Genomic DNA, 22,165 nt, shown 5'->3' with positions numbered 1-22,165 from the left:
TTCGCGGTATTGTTGGAAATTGAGAGTTCGCGGTGCTCCGGAGCGCTGGTTAATATTTTCAAGACTCGTCGACTCGCTCAGATCCGAAAATTCGATTCCGGAATGAAGTTCCAAAAGTGGATTACGAAAGGTCCAAATACCAAATGAAAGATCAACGCAACGATGGCAAAGTCCGACAAAAACAAACTCCCGCGCTCCCCCCCCCCCCCCCACATCGCGTCCGTTTCAGGCGAAATGAATATAAAAAAGTCCTCTTAAGGCGAGCAGCTGATAATAATGAAGGAGTCGAATGTGGGTGGATTTCTCAAAGTGTTATGCGAATATGGTATGAACCGTACCTTGGAAAAAGTGGCTTTCTTTTCCCGCACGCCGAGTGCACGCTTTTGCTCCTCGTCAAATAGCAGACTTCGAATATCGTCGTCGCTTCGCGGACTCGTTTGAGAACGCGCTGTATATGCGCACGTATATTCATGCATCCACGTGAAAAGACACACACTCCATATTTCTCCTTTACGAAACGGGTTTCTAGGACACGCCAAGACTACCGCACACCGTCGTGCCCTTTTTTTTACTGCGCACACATGTCGAACCGCGTCTATTTCTTCGGAGCTGGTGCGAGTTGAAAAAAACTTGGATTTCAGAGCAAAAGCGAGGAAGAAAAAGGGAGTTTTTCGCTTTTCGTCAGAAGCGTTGCTTCAAACATTCCTGTTTAATGCAAATAATTATAACGAAATGAAAACAAAAACGATGGAATAATCGAGTGACGAATCAAGCAAACTGGATAAACCAACGGGGGGGGTTGGAGGGGAAAAAATTTCCACGATCGTTTTATCAGAGAGAAAGATTGCTCGCTTTTCTGCAACGAGACAATAAATCCCATTTGCATATTCAACGTATAAATACAGTTTACAAACTCCTCTCGCCCCGTCGTTGGTACGGTTTCGTTCGTGACGATCCCGTCGCCGGGCTTAATCATCGCGGTTGAAAAAACTCATGATAATTGGGACTAAGGAGCGCACACATGTGGCCAACGACACTGTCTCCCTCGTTATTCGCAGTTGGAGTATTATATAAACAAGGAGAAGAAAAAACGCCTTGACAAGTTTTATACTTCGTTGTTAAAGTTTTATACGGCGGAGTTGGAGAATCGGAAAAAAATTGCATTACCAAGTACGCACTAAAGTCTCGTAAATTCATGAATCTCCGGGAGTTTGTTAAGCTTATTTCACTGGAATTTTACTACCGACTGCGGACACTTTTATTCTCGTCGACGATATGCAAAAGAAGAATAAAAATGATTGTGTTTTATTCGTTTAGGAATTATCTTCCGGCATGAAAAGTCCAGTGCTTGGATAGATTTTAGCACCGAGCGTCGTGCGAGCTCCTACGAGAAAGCCGAGCAGCTATAAATATGCCCGTGGAATAACGAGGGCCCGCAAATTTGATAACTTCGTTTCACGCACCTGCAGCTCGAAATGATTATTTTAAGCTGTTTTCTTCGAGAAACTGTCTTAGGAAATTGGCCCTGTTTTTTTCTTATACACCGATTATTCCAACGAGTGCGAGATTTCCATCATTTTTTAGCAGCTCGTGATAAAAGCTTTTACGAAAAATGAATATAAACTCGACGAGCTGGAACGTGAAAGCGTTACGAAATTAAAAGGTAGTTAAACGAGGTAAAAACAAGGATAAGATACGCTTGCAAGAAGACTTGCGGCATGTCCAAATACGGTAATCGAGGACCCACACACCATGCACCGGTCTCGAGCGTTTACTCAGCCACTCTGAACAAGCATGCAAGTGAGAACTCTCCCTCCCATTTTTTCTTCTCACCTCTTGATAAAAAAATCTCCCGAGAGTAGCTCACTTCTCGATGGATCCTTATTGTCTTTTTTTTTTCTCTCTCTCTCTCTCTTTCCCTTTCTTCTCCTCGTATCAAACTCCAAACACTTGGCGACACTCAAAACGAATAATACAGTTTCTTGTGGCTAAGTTAGTTCGTTGCTGGGCGTTACGCTACTTCGTATACGTACGAGGCACTTGTCTATGATTCATGTGATGCTAAAAAATATCTAAAACTACGGAGCACGGTTAAAACTACGTGGGATTTGACGCGACCACGAGTCTAGACGAGTAAAAACATCATGGCATACTGCAACAGATATCGCCATTTTCCGGGTGCAACACACTCTCCGGTAAATCCACGAAGATTGCAAACTCTTATCACCATCTGACGAGAATATCCTGGATCTGTGAACGGCCGCGAGTGTAGCTGACGCTGCTCGCGGGGGGTTGGATCAAATTTACCCTCGGTCGAATCCCTTCGGAGGATTTTCAATTCAAAAAGGAAAACTCCTGTTTCGAGTCTCGTTCAACGGGGAATTTCGAGTGGTCGGTTAGCAAGAGATTCGGAAGAATCTGGTTTATCGATCACCCACGAGGCACCGACGGCATTCTGTACTCGAGGTAGGGTAGAGATTGCCCGAAAAAAGGGAGCCAAAATCCAAGCCTAACGTCGCGATCTAGTTTCAAATGTCAGGCACAGATGTCACCGCGGTCGTTTTCGTCGGTAAAGAAGATTCGACGACAGAGCCTCTCAACTTTGTTGACAATCGAGTACGGGACTGCGAGTCGTTTCATCTTTGAAAGGGACATTTACGTCTCTACCATGAACTTTATATCAAAATTCAATTCTGTCAAAAACGTTTATACCAAAATTCATTTATTCCCGACAAATCAAGTCTCATTATACTACCCCGGAACAACTCCGCCAAATGTAAAAACGTCATCCAGACGTCCGTGTATCTTAATCATTCGGATTGGCAGAATTTTTAAGCTCAAAACCATTTTTCATATTTCCCGCACTATATTCGTGAATAAAAAAATCGTTGGTGTAGTTACTCACGTCTACAGGAACGGCCCTCGATCTTCTTCCTACCTTTTTCCTCGCCATGATCCTCTCGCTCTCCCCTCTGCCTCTGCGAACCGCCAATCCTGCACCATGATCCTGAACAATAAAGAACTTTTCACGTCTCTTCAACACACACGTTTCTTCCAATGTTTCTTCATTGTTTTCACATTTTTGAGTGGCTATCACTTCACCGCATCACGGAGAATCGTAATCGCTTTATTATTACGAATTTATATTTTTGCTGGCCTCTTTTTTGCGGACGAACTTGGTTTTTTATTCACCGAAAATTCAACTTTTTTATCCACGCGAGAAAAAAACTCGTCATTTAATTCTACTGATTGAATATAATATAATTGGCGTTAACGAAAAAAAATGCTCACATTTTCATTGTTCTGCTTTACCCCACTCCTTTTGAAACATTTGTAGCGACAACCTGCGCTGCTGTTTCGTGGAGAATCGAGCGTGCCTGCGCGAGTGCACGCGTGTTCGGTTGCTCGCGTTCTATTGTAAGCATTTGGCTGTACATGTTGCCTGCGCGATTTCAAAGTGATACAGAAACTGTATCGAGCTCCGAGCTGTGTCTAACTATCAATATATCGAGTAGATTTACAGACTTGTCCGTCTTCGCTTGCCGACAATCCCGTGGCTTTAGGATCGTGCGTTAGGTGCTTTGCTTTGCGTTGCGTTGCTCGCACGTATCGTTGCACGCGTGCGAGCATACGCGCACGATTCTTGAAGCTGACACGCACAGGCGTCACTAAACTGTTTCTGTTACCGACTCTTGCTTTGATACTATTTTTTATGAATCACCACAAATTAGGAAATAATTATTCATACGCAAATTTTGTGGTGATCATAACGTCAAGCGCTAGAGACTTCCCTATCGGCTTATCGATTTAGTTGCGTCAAAAAAATGCAATCTTAGTAACTGACGAAAAATATTCTTTATTCGTAACGAACAATTTTTTAATTAATTGCGAACATTAATATTCGTTGTATTTTCATGCTTCTTATCAACAAGCGCGATCTTAAATTATTTCTATTTTTTTTTTACTTTTCATTTTATTTGTTTCGATTTTATTGGTTTAGCCATCCATTATTTCTACAAAATTCCATTAACTTTTTCGACTGTTTGAAAAAAATTAAATCGAAGAATATTATTTTAAACGTGAAGAATAAAGTAGAGTTCCACGTGCTTTATTTTGAGCCCCGTTTTCTCAATTCACTCGAATCTACGATCGATAACGCGTAGCGTTGAAGAATCGAACCGACGCTCGCCCTCACCCCTCGCCCGCCGAGCGGTGAGTGAAACGAAACGCGTTGCGTTCTCTCTCCTGTCCCGCGCTCGCGCCAAACGAGCGGTGAGCCGCGAGCCTCGCTCCGCTGCCGCTACTGCGCCACGAAGCGAATTCTCCGGCCAGAGTCCAAACACGATCGAGCGACCAAGCGCGTGAAACGTAAACACGTGATGAACGTAAACAAATCGAACGAATTATTCAATATCCATTCGAAAATATTCGCCGACCGATTGCCATAATTTTATCAATGCACAAAAATGTATGTACCGAACCGTCAAATAAATTACTATCGTCCAATAAAGCTGTACATTAATTCGTGGCGTTCCAATATTTTAATATTCATGTATTTTCATATTTATTATTTTAGTTAATATTTTTTCATTTTCAATCAAGGTTTTGCTGATCTGGCTCACCAACGAGAGTGAGGTAGTGACGTAATGTGCTAGAAAATTTATGTGGCAGAAACGAAACCAGCGAAACTTAAGTTCTGTACTCGATTGTCAACAAAATTGAGAATCTCTGTCGTCGATATCCAGTGCTTTTTAAACATTCTCCGCTTCACCGTACACTCGATAACTCGCCGACAGTGGAAAAGGAACACTGCCAATAAACACGAAGTCGCGTTTACTGGCAGTCGATAAAAACGAACAATGGACTGAAACGTCCGGAATCTTGGAACGAAAAACCGTAAAATTAGCCTTTACCATCACCGGATTCGAGTCACTACTTGATTACCATCTGTCACTATAATTTTACGTAACAAACCCGAATTCGAAAGGGAGAAATAGTGAAATATCTTTAGATCTAACGACCGAGGGGCTTTGATATTCTGTTTCAATCAAACGTCATTTGAGTACTTGGCCGATTTAGACACCCGAGAAAGTGAGTCAAAATCTGAAGCGAGGACGCAGTAAAACTGAGAAAACACGATTACACGCTGAAAAAGTGCTACCGATTCGAGTCAGAAACGAAAGTGCTCAGTCATGAAAGAATATTTCTTCAAAAACTCATAATTGGCTCCTCAAGCCCAATAAAAAGTCGAGGCTCTCGAGTTTCGACGGTTTTTTATTTAAATGCGTCGATTACATATCGTCACTTTGATTGCGAATGAGGAATGAGTTTTGCGAGGATGCAATGATTGGATCGCGTGCATCGGAGCTCCCTCGACTCCGTTGTTCGTCGAAGGCCTCAAAGGACTCCGGTAGTTTTTCTGTACTGTCCAAAATGTTCCAGATATTGTTGTATGGTGTCCATGGGTTGGTAGAGATCGTTCATACGATTTTGAAGATACTGAGGAGCCTGATTGGGCACGCCGGATCCAAGAAAGCCCTGAAGGAATTCTCTCATGAGATCCCACGCACTTCCTGGCACGACGCAGGGTCTGTACTCCACCTAAGGACATGCGAGAAACGGTCATACATATTTGTACCCTCGCTCTTCGTTGTCAGAGGGGGAAGGGAGAGAAAAACTGTCGCTACATGTCGTGTAGACATTGGGAAACTTTTAGCCAAACATTCCCACGAGAATTCTCGAGGCTCGAGGGCCAAGAATCGTCGCGATTTACATGTCCACGAGCTGTGTTCTGGAGTAAAGATTCAAAACAAGGAGAACCGAGTGACGAAAAGTCGCGAAAGGCTGCTCGAGGCTGCTCGCAGTACACACGAGACTCCATTGGAAATAAACCCGACGAAGCTTCAGCCTGAAATAGTAGTTTCCATGTACACGAGGAACATGCTGGGTGTGGGATTGCAACACGCATCTTACGGGTGGCTTATTCCTTCGTTAGATTTTTTCGAGTCCTTGCAACGTGAGAGATTTTCGTGTTTTCCCGCATTCGCGGAGCTGGTCAACGCTGTAGTTCCGTATGTCGTTGTGAGCGCGATCCTTTCAGCTGCGCACATTCTCATTACGCTTGGACTTTACGGGGACGATTCTTTGACCGCCCCCTCCCCCCCCCCCCCCCTCTTGCTTTCCGACGACCAAGCCTTTCCATCGTTCTCTCGAACCTCCAACGTTGTTTGTCTTTTCTCGATCCCGTGTCCCGTTTGTATCCTGATTGGAAGTTTTTTCTCTGGTGTTCGCAGTCGAGGAGGAAAGGAATAAAGGATGAAAAAGGGACAGAGAGGGAGCGCCGGAGAGAATCGAGGCAGAAACGAGTCCAAGGATTCTCCGGACTCGCATGCGAGCGCAGAAGAAACATTCCGAGATCAGCTTTTCTCCTCTTTTTCCGCACTCGTCTATTCCGCGCGATTTTTTCCAACGTTTTTTCTTTATTCTTTCTTATTTTTCATTCCCTAAAACTCATCCCTCGTCGGAAAACGAGCGATGCGAATCGAGGATGAAAGAACGAAGAGTTAAGGGGCCTCGGGAAGTAGCAGCAGCATTCCTGGTTTTTCGCCTGCATCGATCTTGCCCGAACCGGAAATAGAATGGAATTGGAAAAAAGCTCGGGAGAACGGAATAAAAATGGACGGGAAGTAAGGGAAAAGCAAGAAAACGGATGTACACGAAGTTTCCGGGAGGTTTCGCACATTTTTATCCCCGTACGGAGTAGCTCGGCAAGAGCGTCAATCGCTTCCCGATACTTGTGGACCAAGTTGCTCACCACCCAATCGCCAACCTCATCCATCGAACGACTTTATACGCCGGAAGTTATTATAAATTCTTATGACATTGGCTGCGGTGCATCGAAATTCCGGCCAACCGTGTCTCGAGCTTCTCTATTTTCTCTCTGACACACAAACACGGAAAACTCCGCGAGTTGAGCCACTCGGGATACCGAGAAAGGTCAGAAGCGGAAATCTCACGTTCATCTCGCAATATTTTTCTCGCTTTTCTCCCCAAGTCGTTTCATTCGAACAAATTTATTGGATTTTTTATCGAGCAACAAAGATGTGATTCGAGAGTTGCATTCTTCTTCCTCTTGCTCCTCCTCCTCCTCGATCGCATACTCGGAAGAAACTCCGCGAGGAAATTCAAAAGCTCAGCTGCGTTTTGTGTCATCGAAAGAATTCTCGCGGCCCCTATATACGAGACAAGGAGTGAAAGCATCCCAGGAAACGAACGAAAGCCCTAGCGGAGGTTTATATAGATCGAGAATAAAATACGAAGGCATATGAAAAGTAAAACAAGACAGAAAAAGTAAACGTCGAGGATCAAGTCGGAGCGTTTTTTAAAGGGGCCCAAAACTTTTTTCCTTTTTTCCCTGGCGAACGAGTCAGGCAGAAGTTTGTACAAGGGGATGGAGAAAACTCGCTTTTAATTACAAAGCCATATTTTCGTGTCGGAGAGCCTGAAGGCGACGAAAGAAAGAAAAAATTGGATGAAATAAAATAAATGCGTCGAAACTCGTTCACAGCCTGAAGGGCTTTCTCCACCTATCTCTTCCTCACTCCCGTCTCTTTCTCTCTCTCTCTCTCTCTTCCGTTCGCACGTATATTCATAGGACGCATATATACGTACGTCGATCGATAGATATTGGAGCCGTGAGGCTTTAAACCGAAAAAATGCGGCATATCAGCCCGACGAAACAGGCGGAGGTTAAAAATTCCAGATTAAACTATCGAAAGATTGAGCTATCGAAATCAGTTTATTCTAAACCCAGTTATACGAAGTTTTCTCGTCTAATTTACCTTAATTTACATAACGAGAAGCAAAACACCGCGCGCGTACGAACAATTATAAAGTCAATTATACATGCTAATATTCGGAAGGAAGATTGCGGGATTCGTTGGAGCGTGGGAAAAGTATGGAATTTTTGTTGCATCTTTCTAGATCAAGTATCGAGTATTGTAGAACGTCTCATTTTTATCGTGACGCGTGAACCGGTTTCGGGCGTCTTTCGGCCAAAATTGTAGCGTTAATCAAATCATTCATTATTTTCTTATAATTTTATAAAAATTATTGAAAAATAATGAACGACTCTTCAGTCGATTCGACATCGAGACTCGTCAGATTTGACTCGGAGATAGTTTTACGTGAAAATGATCATTTCAGCAATGTACTGAAGTGCCAGTTCGATGTTGAGACTATTTCTAGGATACAATAATGCGAGTGCGCAGGCATGATCGAAGTTTAACGAAAATGAGTACGTACCTCGACGAGAACGCCTTTGAAGTTTTGGCTCATGGTGACGCATCCGAGTTTTACGCAAAAGTCGCCAATTTCGAATCTGGGTCCCTTGCATTCGATTTTGGTTTGTTTTTTGCTGGTATAATAGTTGGCGATTTTGAGCATAAGAAGATCGAAGAGGCCGTCGGCGATGAGCGGAATGACTTTGGACCCGGACTCGAGTACGGCGAATACCGAGGCCGGTTGTTCGGAATTGTGCAGGACATGGACGGTTCTTTGAACGCCTGAAAGATAATAAAAAAATATATATGTATATTAAAAAGGAAGGTTAAAACTCGTTGGATAAAGAAAAAGCGAAGAGAAGGGACGAAAATTGCGAGAATCCACGAGAGACTCGAGCAGCAACATCAATTTGAATCATATGTGAAGGAGACGAAAAAAAGGGTTCGCTCGGTGCAAAGAGAGCCATAAATATGCGAAGAGAGTCTCGAGTATTCCTGACAGCGCGCGGGCAACGTTTTTTCAACGTGTTGCCGAGAAAAGATCGATCGTGATTAATCCGTATAAGTCGAGAGTGAGAACGCGCTGGAGAGGAGGGGATCGGAGCACGAGAAAGAGGATGGAAAAGGAGGAGAGAGGAAGGAGGCTACACGGCGTCGACTCGCGAACGCTCATCGGAGGAGGAGAATCCGTGAGCGTCCGAATGAATTTCATAAGTCCCGGGGGCGGTTAATACGCGAAGGGTCAAACGTACGGTGTGCGAACTTCGTTGAATATTCATAACCTACACACATATACATACGTATACGTCTCTGTGTAACCAAGGGAGGAAAGCATATTGGAGCCACCGGGGGACGAGAACATTTTCAGTATCCGCGCACATATATGCATTTGGAATCTTTGCGCAAACACGAGAGCAGAAGAGAGGCTGATAATTCGAATCCCCCGATTTTATTTTTCATCTTTTCGCTGTTTTGCCAAAAATAGTGAATCGCGTTGACGCGGGATCGCAAACAAATGTGGAGCGGAACGATAATAATTGCCGTACCGTTGCTCGCCACTTGAGAGATTCTAAGCTACGATGCTCCGCATTCAGAGCTCGTCGGTTTCTGAATCCCAACAAGTAAAAATCACCTGAGCCAGTTCACTAGATTTCCAGGCAGGGTCCTATCGTCGGGAAGCACACGGCCCAAGCGCAGCCTCTGCATTGTGTTCTTCGGAACGAAATAAACTTTTTCATCGCTTTTTTAATATCCATTGTCTTTTATCGCGCACGTTTCCACAGCCTGTTCGAAAACTTGATTTCTATGCCAAGTTTCTTTTCGACTGCAGCAGCCTTAACGAGGAGAGCGCGTGAGTCATTTAAAACAAAGAAAATCCAGCTGTTTAATCGCAGGTTCATGCATGAGACACCAATTTTCGAATTTGCTATCGTTTGTCGGCTAACCCAGCGTGCGCGAGCTCAGACAACAGACAAATTAATCGTGTGCTTCGATCGATTAATTTCAACGGCTACTTTATGGATGATGCGGAAATTCAACGGCGAATGTTGCAGGAATACTGTTCGTGAAATCCTGAGTATTTTCCTTGTTTTTGAAGAGGGCTCAAGTGCGGGATCAAATATCGAGCGGGAGCTCAAATTATCACGCTTTTTTTCTTTCCATGCGGATATGCAGCCGAAGGAAAATGACGTGGCGAACCGAAAGTGAGCGGCGAGGAGTTGGCCTGCGTCTCTGTGTATTCGTGGGTGCCCGAAGTCCGGCAACACACGGACTCTCACTAATGGCAGGGTATCACTGCGCGAGGACGCGAGTAACTCGAGCGACGTATGAATTATTAATCCCTTAAATTATAATACACACGCAGGCCGCGATGCCACGCAGCAGACACGTAACTCTCGTGTGTTATTCTCTCCCTGCCACATACTCTGCTCGCTCTCTCGCGTTCCCTCGTTTACACGGATTGGCGCTTCTCCCTCATGCAAATGCGTCGACGCTCCGTTCTCAAAGCTTCCTTCCTTTCGGTGTAGCGCGTTAAATGACAAAATTCTTAATTACTACCGCGAGGACCGATTCACACGTCGACAGTTTTATGCCGGTTAATTTTAGGCCCCCGCGCGTCTCGAAATATATTGATTTATTGGTCTTAATGGAACATCGAGATAACGATAGCCGAATCTGAAATTAAAGCGACAACGTTTTCTCCTTAGACTAATTGCATGCAAAACGTTCGATAAATATTTCTCCTCAACGTACTCCAAATGTTTTTGTTAACTAGTGAAAAAAAAACTTTGTGGAATTTGAGAAAAAAAATCAAGCTTTCTGTCAAGTGAAACGGCAATCAACTTTCATCAAATTTCGAAGCTTTTTACAGGGATCGGAAAGAAAAAGGAAAAATTAATATGCCGCCATAGTGTTGGGATTCTACATCGCCCATTTTGAAGATTTTTACCAAAAACATTGTTATTTCCTAATAAATTCCGAATAAAAACTTTCAAATTGCGTATTCTGCTCTGACAAAGGTTTGAATTGTGCTATTTTTATATCTCTTACGTATTTCACCGAGGAAACATTGTAAAATTTATGTTGAATTATCAATGCCGTTTTGCTACGGTTGGTACTGTTTTCATAATCGAAATTTACACTCGGACATAATAAAATTTGAGAAGCTCGAACGCAAGCATCGATGATCCGCCAAAGTGTTTAGAAATTTACTATGGTGTACGTAGAAGAATTTCATTCGCACTTGCACCATTGTTTCGCTATTGCACGTCAATTCTCATCGAGTTCTCGCTTCACAAAAAATAACAAAATGTATGTATGTGATATAGAAGCCTGCTCTTATGGTACTGCGTATAGAAGTATTTACCGGAATTTTCTCCCCGTGCAATTATTGGTCCCCTCGCGCGACAATTCCGTTGAAGCTAAACGACAAAAATGCTCGAAACGAGCGATCCAGGAATGCCTGGGACATAGCGGAGGCCCGGAAGAGCGAATTGTTTAGTGATTAAATTTTTGGGGAGTATAATCTGTTCGGATTTTCCATCGAAAGGAAAAGCAGGGGCAGGAGGATCGCGAGGAACGGAAATACACGATGAATACGTATGCGTTCGTCCCTCTGAAACGAGACGTATGTCGCATACCGCATCGAGTGCATTTTGTGGCACGTCTGGGATTGCGATATATGCCGCTCGTTGCTACGGTGCAGCGCACACTGCGGGGGAGACGGAAAGCAGACCGGACTCACGCATTTGAGACTCGAAGGGTTTGGGCTGCGCACGTTGCACGATTGCATCTGTGTTTCGATAACGGAGAGCAAGAGCCCGATGCGAGCAGAAGGGCGAAGGTTCAAACAGCATCCGCGCACGTAACAAGTGAGCAAGTACACGTTGCATCAAGAATCCTCATCAAACGTACCGCGTCGGATCCCTGGGAAACGATCTAATACTCGATTTAACTGAAGCTGCTTATCAATCCATCCCAGGAAATCCACTGCGCGTTAATTCCGGCTCTTTAGCCGGTCTGACGCGGTATCGTCCGTCGAAATAAAAACGCCGCTTTCCTGATACGATATTCATCGCTCTAACGGACCAAAAGCAACGGCTCGTGTATTTAGTATGAAAAATTTCGTTACGAATTATCATCAATAATCGTAAGTCGCTTGATCGTTTCGGTCTTTTTCATTTACCGGTTCTCCGCTCGAAAAGGTGAGCTGCATTAAACATGATCCTCGATCAGTCTCGTCGAGGATGAGAAAGGGACCGAAATCGTGGAATTTAATTTTTTCGAGAATGTTGAAACGCGATGAAACGAAATGCAGAAACACTGAGTGTGGGAAAAAAAGCGACAGAAATTTCGTCGTCATGCGAAACGGTCATGAATCAGGAGTTTTTTTAGGGTGCGCTTCGAAGATTCGCGGTTCTCTGGGAGCTTCGCCGTCAATACGGTTACCGTACTACGGAGGATTATCGAAGAATATTCCCGGAGGTTGGCTCTCATTGGGCGACACGCGGAGGTCGAGATAAAATTTCTATTTATATGTACGTAAAAATAGGCACGAAAGGATATAACCGTAAAGCAGTCTCGCTGTGAAAGACGGATGCATACACACACCCCTTTATTGAATGGGTAATAGACGTGGGTGAGTACGATAATGAGAGTCACGGAAGGGAGAGTGAGAGTATGTAAATTGAGATATTGAATAAATAACGCACGCGAGCCTGGGGCGGCCGTTAACTCTGACAGGCTAATTATAAATTAATCGAAATATAATCATAGTGATTTGGATAATTTCTGCACAAGTGCTATTATTAAGGAGGCTTGAACGGTTCCCGTGATCGATATATCGATAATGAATGCGTGAGTGCAGCAGGTTTCGTTCGGTATAAATAAATAACAGGAAACGATTTCATTACGAAGGTAGTTGGAAGGTGGATATTAAAGCTCGCGGGTTGCCAGCGGTGAAAATGAAGCATGAAAATGGGCTCCGAAAAGTGTGCGGGCTTTGACTTCTCTGTCCGCTGGATCGACTCGAAATGAGAAATCCGCGCGAGTCTCATTATCTCCGTATATACTAGCGACGCAGTTATAAAAACTCCGAGTTGGAAAAAGTGCGACGAAACGTGTTGCGAATAAATTCCGGGGGATGTGAGCTCGTGTGTCGTCGAATGATATGCAGTTTTTTCCGTGTTAACGCGGCCATGAGTGTGTGCGTTCTGTGAGCGATGCATCAGGAGGGTATTAACGGTTCATCCATGCGTGAGCGCGAGAGAGAGTTCGCAGCGGCGCGTTTTATCACGAGGACACTCTCCCGGAGCACACACGATGTACACTCGGCCATTAATTACTCACTCAGTTCGCTCCCTCTCCCGGGCATATTTTTCCTCTTATTTTGCCATCCCCCTGGGGACTCCTCATCGAGCGCGATTCAGCTCGCGCCGAGATTCGCGCTCGCCGCGAAGCAGCATCTCGCCTCTCGCGCCCACGCTTCAAGACTCTCTCGTTGCATCTGAATTTTTGCCTTTCCCGCTAGAGAAACCAACGATTCCTGCGAATCTGTATATTATTTAATGGAAAGTGCCAACCTGGACCACCGGTTCGTGGATTGGAGCGCGTCGATCGCGGAACGAAACGCTGCGACGATCAAAGCATACGATTCCACGTGCGCTTTTCCGTCGATTGAAAATAAGCTTTGTCGTTCGAGTTCCTCAAATTTTACTGTGCTCGACTGTAAATTTCGTTTATGAAAACGGTACTAACCGTAGCAAAACGGTATTAATAATTCTACTTTACAGTTCATCATCGAGTCAACATAAATTTCACAATGTTTCTTCGGTGAAGTACTTAGGGAAAAATAGCACAGTTTAAACCTTTGTCGGAGCAAAATACGCAATTTAAATGTGTCTATTCGGAATTGACTTGGAAATTGCAATGTTTTTGGTAAAAACCTCTAAAATGGGCGATATAGAACCCTAACACTATGGCAGCATAGTAATTCTCACTATTTTGTTCTCTCCGTGTACGATCGCATTTGCAAAAACTATTTGTAAACGTCCGAAGATAATAAACGTGGATATAGAAATTCGTAAATTGTTAAATATTCGTCACAGTGTTCAAAGGTGCACGCGAACATGGATTAGGCGCAGACAAACGCTCATTCGAACCAGATAGCGGTGCATGTGCGGCTGTGACACATCATTGGAGGAAAGCAAATCAGCAGCAGCAGGGTTCCGAATTATCACCTCTTTCTCTGTAAATATATATACAGATTGTATAAAAGCTGAAGTTTACGATGTTTCGTACACGATGCGATAGCGTCATTTTTCTCGTCGCTGTGTTTACACGCGTGAATATGTGCGTTAAGGTAGTACGCGTCTGTGCGCATAATCCGGCAAGTATCGAGAGATTAACTGGTTTATGCGTCCCAGAAGAACGACCAGGTAAGATGTAGCTTGAGTAAGTACACGCATATCGCGTTAGAAAACACGTGAGGGGCGTCACACGCAGCTTTATTTCAGACCGGTCTCATTCTCTCTCTTTCTCGTGTCTCTCTCGCGTCTCGCACTCCAAACGATCCCGCCCGAAATTGCTTCGTTCCAAAATTCTTCACACTTAATATACGTATAGACACATACAGGCATTCATATACGAGTGCGGGTACTCGTGAAAGCCGCGAAAGCGCACGACGTACTCGATCTTTTGCCTTATTTCCACGAATTCAGTCTGAAATCTCGTTTATTTATAGAGTTTGCGGGGTGCGACCTCTCTTAAGGAGCATCAAACGGTTCAATGCCACGCGAATCGTTTCCAATTTCGCATTTCTTAAGGCATTTCCATGCCGCGTCAGCTCCATTAGCCGGGATACGTTTAAGCTCGTCGCTCAACATTCGTTCGAATAAAATGACGATCCTGTGCGCGCGCGTGTGGTCGTTACGCCTTGAGGTAAGCTGACGATCGTGCCTTTATCATCGCGGAGGATTGACGAAGCAAAGCGAATTGATGTTGGCTCTCCGCAAAGCGTTGGAGATCAGCGAGAAAATTCAAGGAGAATCATCCCGATGACCTTCGATCGAAAATCCTTGGCTCGATCTTCCAACTAAATGGTTTTTCGAGTCTCGTGAAAAAGAAGCAGAAACTTTCTCATTCAGCATCGTTTATTCTTCACCTTCTTCGGTTACACCAGAAAAGTTATTGCCACCGTGAATTTCGACTCGGAAACACTAGCGAGAGGGTGCGAAACAAAAAGTTTTTTTTCCCACTTTGGCCCACATTTAATGCTGCAGAAAAAGCCCGGGGGCCGGAACACTCAGGGCGAGGAAGAATCGACGGGTCGTTAATAGTTTGAAAATTAATTGGATACGAATGAATCGGATTTGCGGAGAAAGGCACGTATATAGAAGTACTACGAGGACGTATATACGAGCATGAAAATACCCGAAGGCAAGAGGCTGAGGGTTGCTGCTTGTGCTTCCCTCCTATATTCGTTATATAGCTGCGGATGGCGCTCCCACCGAGTCGCAGTGACTTGCACGCTCTCGTGCTTAGGCACCCGATGGAGAAGAAGGACGAGCAACGGGGCGGAGAAGGAGAGCTCTGCGGAAACTCCGCACGAGCTCTCAAGAGGGATGCGCCAGAATTCCAACAGAGTACATACGTGTGCGGATGCGAAACGCGAAGGGGTTGAATTGCACCAGTGGTGTTGCTACTATTCACTGCTCCTACAACCTCCTCGCACCAATATATCGTGTACGACCTTAATGACACTAAATACCGTTCAAATTTCACCAGTACTAAAAATTTTAAGGTTAAACGTTACTGGAACCATGCGTCGATGCTTAAACTCATTGTGTATTTAGCTAAACTTTCCGTTGATTTTCATTCTTCGACGTGGAAATCTCACTTTCGTCCTTTTTCCTTCGAGGATTCAACTGTCAAAAGGTCGGTCAAGGGGGCACCGTGTGGACTCGACTTTTGGAGAGGCTTCACAATGATGGGAAAACCCGTCATTGTTTAATCTAATAAAAAACGTTTTCAAAATGGAGAATTTACGAGACTTTTGTGTTTTCGTTTTGGTTCGCGGTGCAGTTAAAATTGTTGAGAAAGGCAGCTGAGGATGCGCCGAGAGTGATCGAAAACAACAGAACCGCAGAGAACAAACGGATGAGTCTCTTGAAAAACTGGAACAAAAAGAGGCTCGCGAGGGTAGACTGCTGGTCTCTTGATGCGCGCGGTTAGATTTGTGATCGTTCTATCAATTCGCCAGCTGCGACGCTTTCTTACTCGTCGTGCACTGTGCCCTTCGCGACTCTGCTTCATACGTCTTTTTCGCACGAATCTCGCTTCGCTCCTTCGAAGAAGAAAAGTTTGCAAGGGATCGAGAGATCGACGAAAAGTGTTATCCACTTTACGTCCGTGTCAATTTATCACAATTTTTCTCTGTAAATTTCTACCCCGAGGAAGAAAGGTCGGAAGTGATTTTTCTACTAAAAGCGATCATTCGCCTGCAGCCACCAGTTGGAAAACAGTCAAATTTTCCACGTCGCTTCCCGACGCCTGATTTTCATGCAATCACCAGCCCTTCGCTTTGAAACCTGCTTAAGCCAGGATGAATCTCGGGATAAATAATGCCGCAAAATTATCGTTTATCGGATCGAGCACGCGCCGAGGGTTCGGACGCATTCCGAGATTTCGCTTCCCCCTCGTATCGCATTTCGCAAATGTAAATCCACCACGAAACGACCCTCCCCGTTCAACCCCCATATTTTCTAAAAGGTTGCATCTCGCTTTCACGTGCATCGAACCATATGGGGAGCCAGTACGAGAACCAACATACTTTCCTATATTCACACACACACACACGCGCGCGCGCAGAGTCCATCAAACACGAGAAGAGGAGATGCGGAAGCCATTGGCTTATATTGTCCGACAATTTGTGTCTCATTCATAGCAAGAGTAGCATATGTTTGTTCCCCCTTTATGATGATCGAATCACCAGGCATTTTGTATGGCTGTGTATGTACACGTAAAACGAAAGGTGCGCACCAGTATTCATGAGCGTAAATTCAATGGCTGCAGGCGCATTGATCCCTTAATCAAAATCCAATCTCCCCTTCCGGTAATCCAGAGAGGAGTTCCAGCCTGAAAAATCGCATTGAAAGAAATACCTTAAAGCTCAGCGAAGGTCCGAACCGTCGAGAGTCTCGAATTCGGTGAGCTAGTCGACAAAAGGAAAGAACAAAAGCAAGAATCTCGTGGGTATCTCTATACAATGACGAAGGATTCATGAATCAGGAGATGTCCGGTACGAACACGAGGTAATAGGAAGCTCGAAAAAAATGTGAGCTGTCAACATGACAATTTGGAAAGGTCGAGTACGATGATCGCGGAGTGGCTAGAAATTGATAACTTTTGTGAAAACACCTTGAGGGCGAGTCCAGCTCGAGGATTTAAATGTCAAAGCCACCGGTGGATTTTCGCTCGCTGCTATCGTGGCTGTACGATCTCGTCGAAGCACCAGCCCAGGATAAGCCGGAGGTGGTATCCGCCAGCTGTACATCTCCGCTGGCTCCGGACCGTTCCCTCGTCTCCCAGAGGTGCTCTTTCCTGGTCTACATCTCACTGGGAACGTAGGAATTGGATTCACCCACTCGGAGCCCTGACCATATATAATGTCGCGACGCATCTATCCTCATTAGACACGAGGGTAGAGACGCCGAGAAAATATAAACATAGAGAGCTCCAATTTAAAGCCTCGCTCCAGAGCCGAGTCTTCCGACTCCCTCTTTGTGTCACGCATCGTGGAATTGTCTCGGCGCTGCGGTGCTCTTGGCACCACAGTTACGTGTATACGCCATTTTGTACGAAGGTTAGCCAGCTATCGGCAACGTGAAAGCTCCCTCGTAACCGCAAGCCTGTCTCTGTTCATCCAGTAGAAACGATTCACGCGATTGCCAGTCACTGTTCATTTGTCAACGACTGTCAGACTCCTATCGGGACTGATGTACACAATGCGAATAGTTGAGAGGCAGTAGGACGTAACCGAGAGTCGCGAGATGCATTAGCGCCGGTGGGCTCGATGCCCTTTTGCTTGACAGGCTTACAGAGTGTAGGTAGGTAGCGCAGAGAGGCACAAAACGAGGAGAAGACGGGGGGGGGGGGTGCTCGCGAATGGTGCAAGGGTAGTTTTGCGCAGGGTGTCGCGCACTGCCAGTACCAGCAGCAACGAACGGGCCACGAAGCAGCAGCAGCAGCAGCAGCAGTGAAATCGGGAGGAAAAGCAGCGCTCGAGGGGTAGCAGTTCAGTTGTCCGCGATTCAGCGTGGGCTCTGGCCACCGATCGGGACCCCTAAAGTTCCCTGATTTTCCTTGGCACACACCGCGGTAGTTACGCACACGCACTTCCAACTCCCACACGCATTTAGAAATCCCCCGGCTCTTTCCGCCGACACTGATTTTCCTGCAGACTCTAATTTCCATATTTTCATTCATAAGAGCTTTGTTTCGCTGCACCACGCTTGACACACTGTCCCGTAACCCAGAGACTCGAGTACGTACAAGAAACACACATTTGGAAGATCCTTGGAGAGGGGATTCGACCCCGACCCCGAGCCCTCGTGACCGCGAGAGACTTGCCCCCGTGCGTACTTGCCTCGAGTTCGAGTAACCCAGCAACGAGTTTCGCTACCCTCGAGCGTTAAGTTCGCCGAAATATTTCACTCTTCGGGACTCTTCTCGAACATGTAGTTTTTCAAGGTTGACCCCAGTGCCGGAGAGAGGGAGTTTACTAATTGAGCTGTCAAAGTTATAATTTATTGTAATGAGTTAATCGTTCGGCTCGAAAAGTTTCGTATTTTTTCGTTCTCCCTCCTTTTTTCACGAATTCGACTAAAAAGTTTATAAGTTCGGGATAAAATGTCGAGGGAGGCAGCAGCACCAAAGTTGGAATATTTCCCGATGCTTCTCCAATTATGTAAGGTGAATTATCGCGAGTTGGATATGCTATGACGAGACATTGAACACGAGTCTCGTCGCGTGATGCATGTAACACGAGTCACTCTCCAGTCCCACGTCGTATCTTCGTCGCTCCGAGGAGAGAAGAAAATTTTCAGTGTTGATATAAACTCTGGCTGAACGGTTGAACGTATGGAAAGGAAGTCAGGAATAAGAAGAAAACGTAAAAGGCGACTAAAATACGAGTTACAAATCGTATCTCGTCGTCGCTTGTGACAACGCTCGCGTTCGCTGGCTCGTGTCTAAAGAACATTTGGCGAAAGCTCAAACGGGGTAACTATCAGAGCGTGCACAACTTACGAATAAGAAGAGTATTCGTGGGAAAAAAAACAACAACGAGGAAAAACATCTTCTTTGGATAAATAAAATAACAAATTATAAGCAAAACGAGATAAAGAAGGCGACGGGAGGCAAGAGCGACGAGAGTTGTGAGACAGGGAGTTGACGTGACCGGGAAATTTCTCAAATTGTCCGTAACGAGTCTGCTCATGGGTCTCGTCTCGTTTCACATCCCGAGATGAAGATGTTGCGCATGAAAAACCACAAAAAATGACAAATTTATCTTCGCTACTTTTCAACCAGCGCATCAAATCTCGTACCGACAACAGCCTTTTTTCGCATATCGAAATAGAAACGCGCATGCACAAACAACAGCCTCGTATTTCCATGTGAGTGTCATTCCCCGGCTTTGGGAAAAACCAATAAAGAAATCGAGTCATTCGCACCAACTTCTCCGATCGTTTGACCAATTCGAGTTTTTCATTCCCGTGTAGCTTTGTCCAGAGTCGAGACCAGAACAGATTCCGAACTCCATAAAAGTTTGTTGTACATTGGCTTAACCGTGATTTACACGAGCGCAAACTTAAAACCAGGACCCCCCAGCCAGATAATAAAAGCCAAGAGTTAGAAATTTATGAAAAAAAAATATTTTTTTCTCAACGAAGAAAAGCCTCGGGGCCTTCGCAGTAGAATTTTTGTGAAAACTTGACACGATGCTCGTGTTCCTTTAACGAGTGAAGACGAAGTGGGGGTAACTGGCTGTAGAAACTTTAATATATAAAACACAATATGCACTATATGTGATGTACACGGTGTGCACCGAGTGTGCAGCGGGACTCGAAAACGTGCAGAAATACAGGGGAGACACGGTAGAGACAAGCTGAATCGTTTCTATCACTCGTTCATGCGAGCTATTTATACATCTCGCGTACTCGTGACTAGCCTGCAAGTTAAATGTGCTGCACTTTTGCTAATATATACGCGGAGGCATAAGAGAGGAAGTGAGAGGGAGAGAGTATAGAAGATGGAAAAAGGTAGAGCGAGAGAGCAGAAAGAAATAAAGAAAAAAAGAAGATTCAATGCTAAGGATATATAATGCGAGGAAAGCAATAACAAATCGCGATTTGCTGGTCGATGCCATGAATAATAATGGACTCACGTGAGACAAGAAAATGTGGTAGGGAAGAGGGGCGAGGGCGGGGGGGTCACGGGTACGTATAATTTCACGTGTATATAGCAATGTATATAGACAAGATAATGTTCTATGCGTAGGTGAGCAGAGCATCGTAAATTTCCGTTCGTGGTGCTCGTCAATGCGATCTTACAAGGGAAGAGATCTCCGTTGTAGGAAGAGAGAGAGAGAGACAATAAATGTTGAGTAAGTCCGTACTCGTCGAGTGTGTCCCTCGGTCTGCGTCTCTCTTTTTCTTACTTGTCGCATCCTCGACTACGCACTAATACATGAAATGAAAACGATAAATCGGGCGTTTGTGTGTACGGTACGGGACTCGCGAGCGCAAATGTCGTATACACTCGGACTCTCGTCGTCGCAATGCACGTCATATAAGCGTCTTTAAATTCGCGGTGAAGATGTTTTCCTGGCTCGCTCTTGTGCGGGAGCTTTTTTCTCTCGTTCGCGATCGTAAAAACAGCCGGAAGGTTCACGCAGCCTGTCGTAACAGGGCCCTTAAAGATTTTTACAATTTTCAGTTGTACTTGCTGCGCGAGGGGCGAGAGATACGGGCCGCTTTACAATCGGCCCCTCTGCAACTGGCCTTTTTTCAATCGCCGTACGCGCCTACAACTTCTTCTCATCTTTCGTGTCGAACGAGCCCGTACACGCGCCGGAATAACGCTAAAATAACGACTACGCCAGTGCCTGCGAGCGATTATAATTAAACGGGGCGTACGAACTCTCTCTCTCTCGATAATTAGAAGCAATATCTCTCGCGGATTATTAAAACCGGGAATATGAGAGGGAGCTTCGCAGCCCTGGAAAAGCTCTGTCGTGCCAACTTCACTGGGAATTTCTCACGCGCGGTCTAACCGTTATTTCCCCGGGGTGTTTTGTCGCTCTCGTAATGAGAAAATCGGCAAAGTTTCCCTCCCCCCGCCCTCCGCCGCTCGTCGCTTGTGTGTTTTTGGGTGTGCATCACAATATTGGCAGCATAATGAAGTCGGTGTCCCACTCATCGATCAGCAGCAGCCTCGTCCACCGACCCTACTTCGGGCTCCAATTTTCATTAATCACTCCAATTTCGAACGAATTTTTTGTCAAAAGCATTCATTTTACTCGCTTTTTTGTCAGCGATCGATGAATTTCCCAAGAGCATTTTTCAAGTCGATTCTCCCCGCAATTCCTATTTTTTTTATTTTCAACAGTTCTCTTAAAATGTGATGTAGGAAATGACGCTGAAGATTGCAACGTTGGAGTCCGACGAAATGATGTAAAAAAAGGATGCTTCGCGAAATAAAAAATTGGTCAATTACAAATGTTTTTTTCGTTCGTTTCGGTGGACTCACGAACGTTGCAAACTTCAGGGTCTTTGTAGAAACGTGTCTCGTTCCGGAACAAAGTTTTTCCGATTTATTGATCAACCAACTCTTCGACGAATTGACGATCGTGCGTTTACAAATAATTTTTTCCGGCTTATCGAAGGTTTAAAATATTTCAAGAAAAATTGAAATCGCGAAGGTGCGATACGCGTGTACGGAGGGTGTATGTCGAGCCTACGTAATTTCGAACGATTTCCCGAGTTTGACGAGGGAGCATTAAATTTCGAGGGTTTCGAGTTCGAATATTATCGTGGGCTCGGTGCCAATCACCGTTTTTCTCGAGCGATACAATTCCGAATGCAAAAGTCATTTTTAGCATGGTAAATGCGCTTAGCTCGAGTTTCCGAGGCATTACCGCCGAACGAGCAACTGTGAAAACACGTTTATTTTCTATTTGAGGGTAAATTCAACACGGCAAAAGTGCGCGATAAAGTCGACGAAGCTGAGGGGAGTGACGTATGAGCGTGGTATATTTTGATTAGGGCGTAGCAGAATTTGATGCAGTCAAATTGACGAGCTGCAAGCGTAAAAGGTGCGTGGCC

At 45.0% G+C, this 22,165-nt stretch overlaps 3 protein-coding genes across 11 annotated transcripts in view; 1 reads left to right on the top strand and 2 right to left on the bottom strand.

Moving 5' to 3' along the window:
* Positions 1 to 2,124, bottom strand: part of Dg (Dystroglycan) — an 89,796-nt gene extending 87,672 nt beyond the window's left edge. Inside the window, exon 1 of the mRNA XM_043420841.1 lies at positions 1,834 to 2,124. The gene's annotated coding sequence lies outside the window, so the exon portion shown is untranslated. The remainder of the gene's footprint in view (positions 1 to 1,833) is intronic.
* A 3,132-nt stretch (positions 2,125 to 5,256) lies between these two features.
* Positions 5,257 to 22,165, bottom strand: part of MED20 (Mediator complex subunit 20) — a 92,400-nt gene continuing 75,491 nt past the window's right edge. For both annotated transcript variants that reach the window (XM_043421265.1, XM_043421266.1), the window contains exons 3-4: positions 8,305 to 8,564; positions 5,257 to 5,601 (exon numbers count right to left, since the gene is read on the bottom strand). In XM_043421265.1, coding sequence (XP_043277200.1) covers positions 5,398 to 5,601; positions 8,305 to 8,564 — 464 coding nt within the window. In that variant the 3' untranslated portion in view covers positions 5,257 to 5,397. The remainder of the gene's footprint in view (positions 5,602 to 8,304; positions 8,565 to 22,165) is intronic.
* LOC122412032 (facilitated trehalose transporter Tret1-2 homolog) overlaps positions 18,056 to 22,165 on the top strand; it is a 78,722-nt gene continuing 74,612 nt past the window's right edge. For 2 of the 8 annotated variants that reach the window (XM_043421254.1, XM_043421253.1), the window contains exon 1: positions 18,091 to 19,061. The gene's annotated coding sequence lies outside the window, so the exon portion shown is untranslated. The other 6 variants (XM_043421260.1, XM_043421252.1, XM_043421264.1 and 3 more) reach the window with 5 other exon arrangements.

The sequence above is a fragment of the Venturia canescens genome, chromosome 6 (assembly GCF_019457755.1).
Source record: "Venturia canescens isolate UGA chromosome 6, ASM1945775v1, whole genome shotgun sequence".
NCBI lineage: Eukaryota > Metazoa > Arthropoda > Insecta > Hymenoptera > Ichneumonidae > Venturia > Venturia canescens.
Note: the sequence above shows the minus strand (reverse complement) of the source record. Positions and strands in the feature narration are given on the sequence as shown.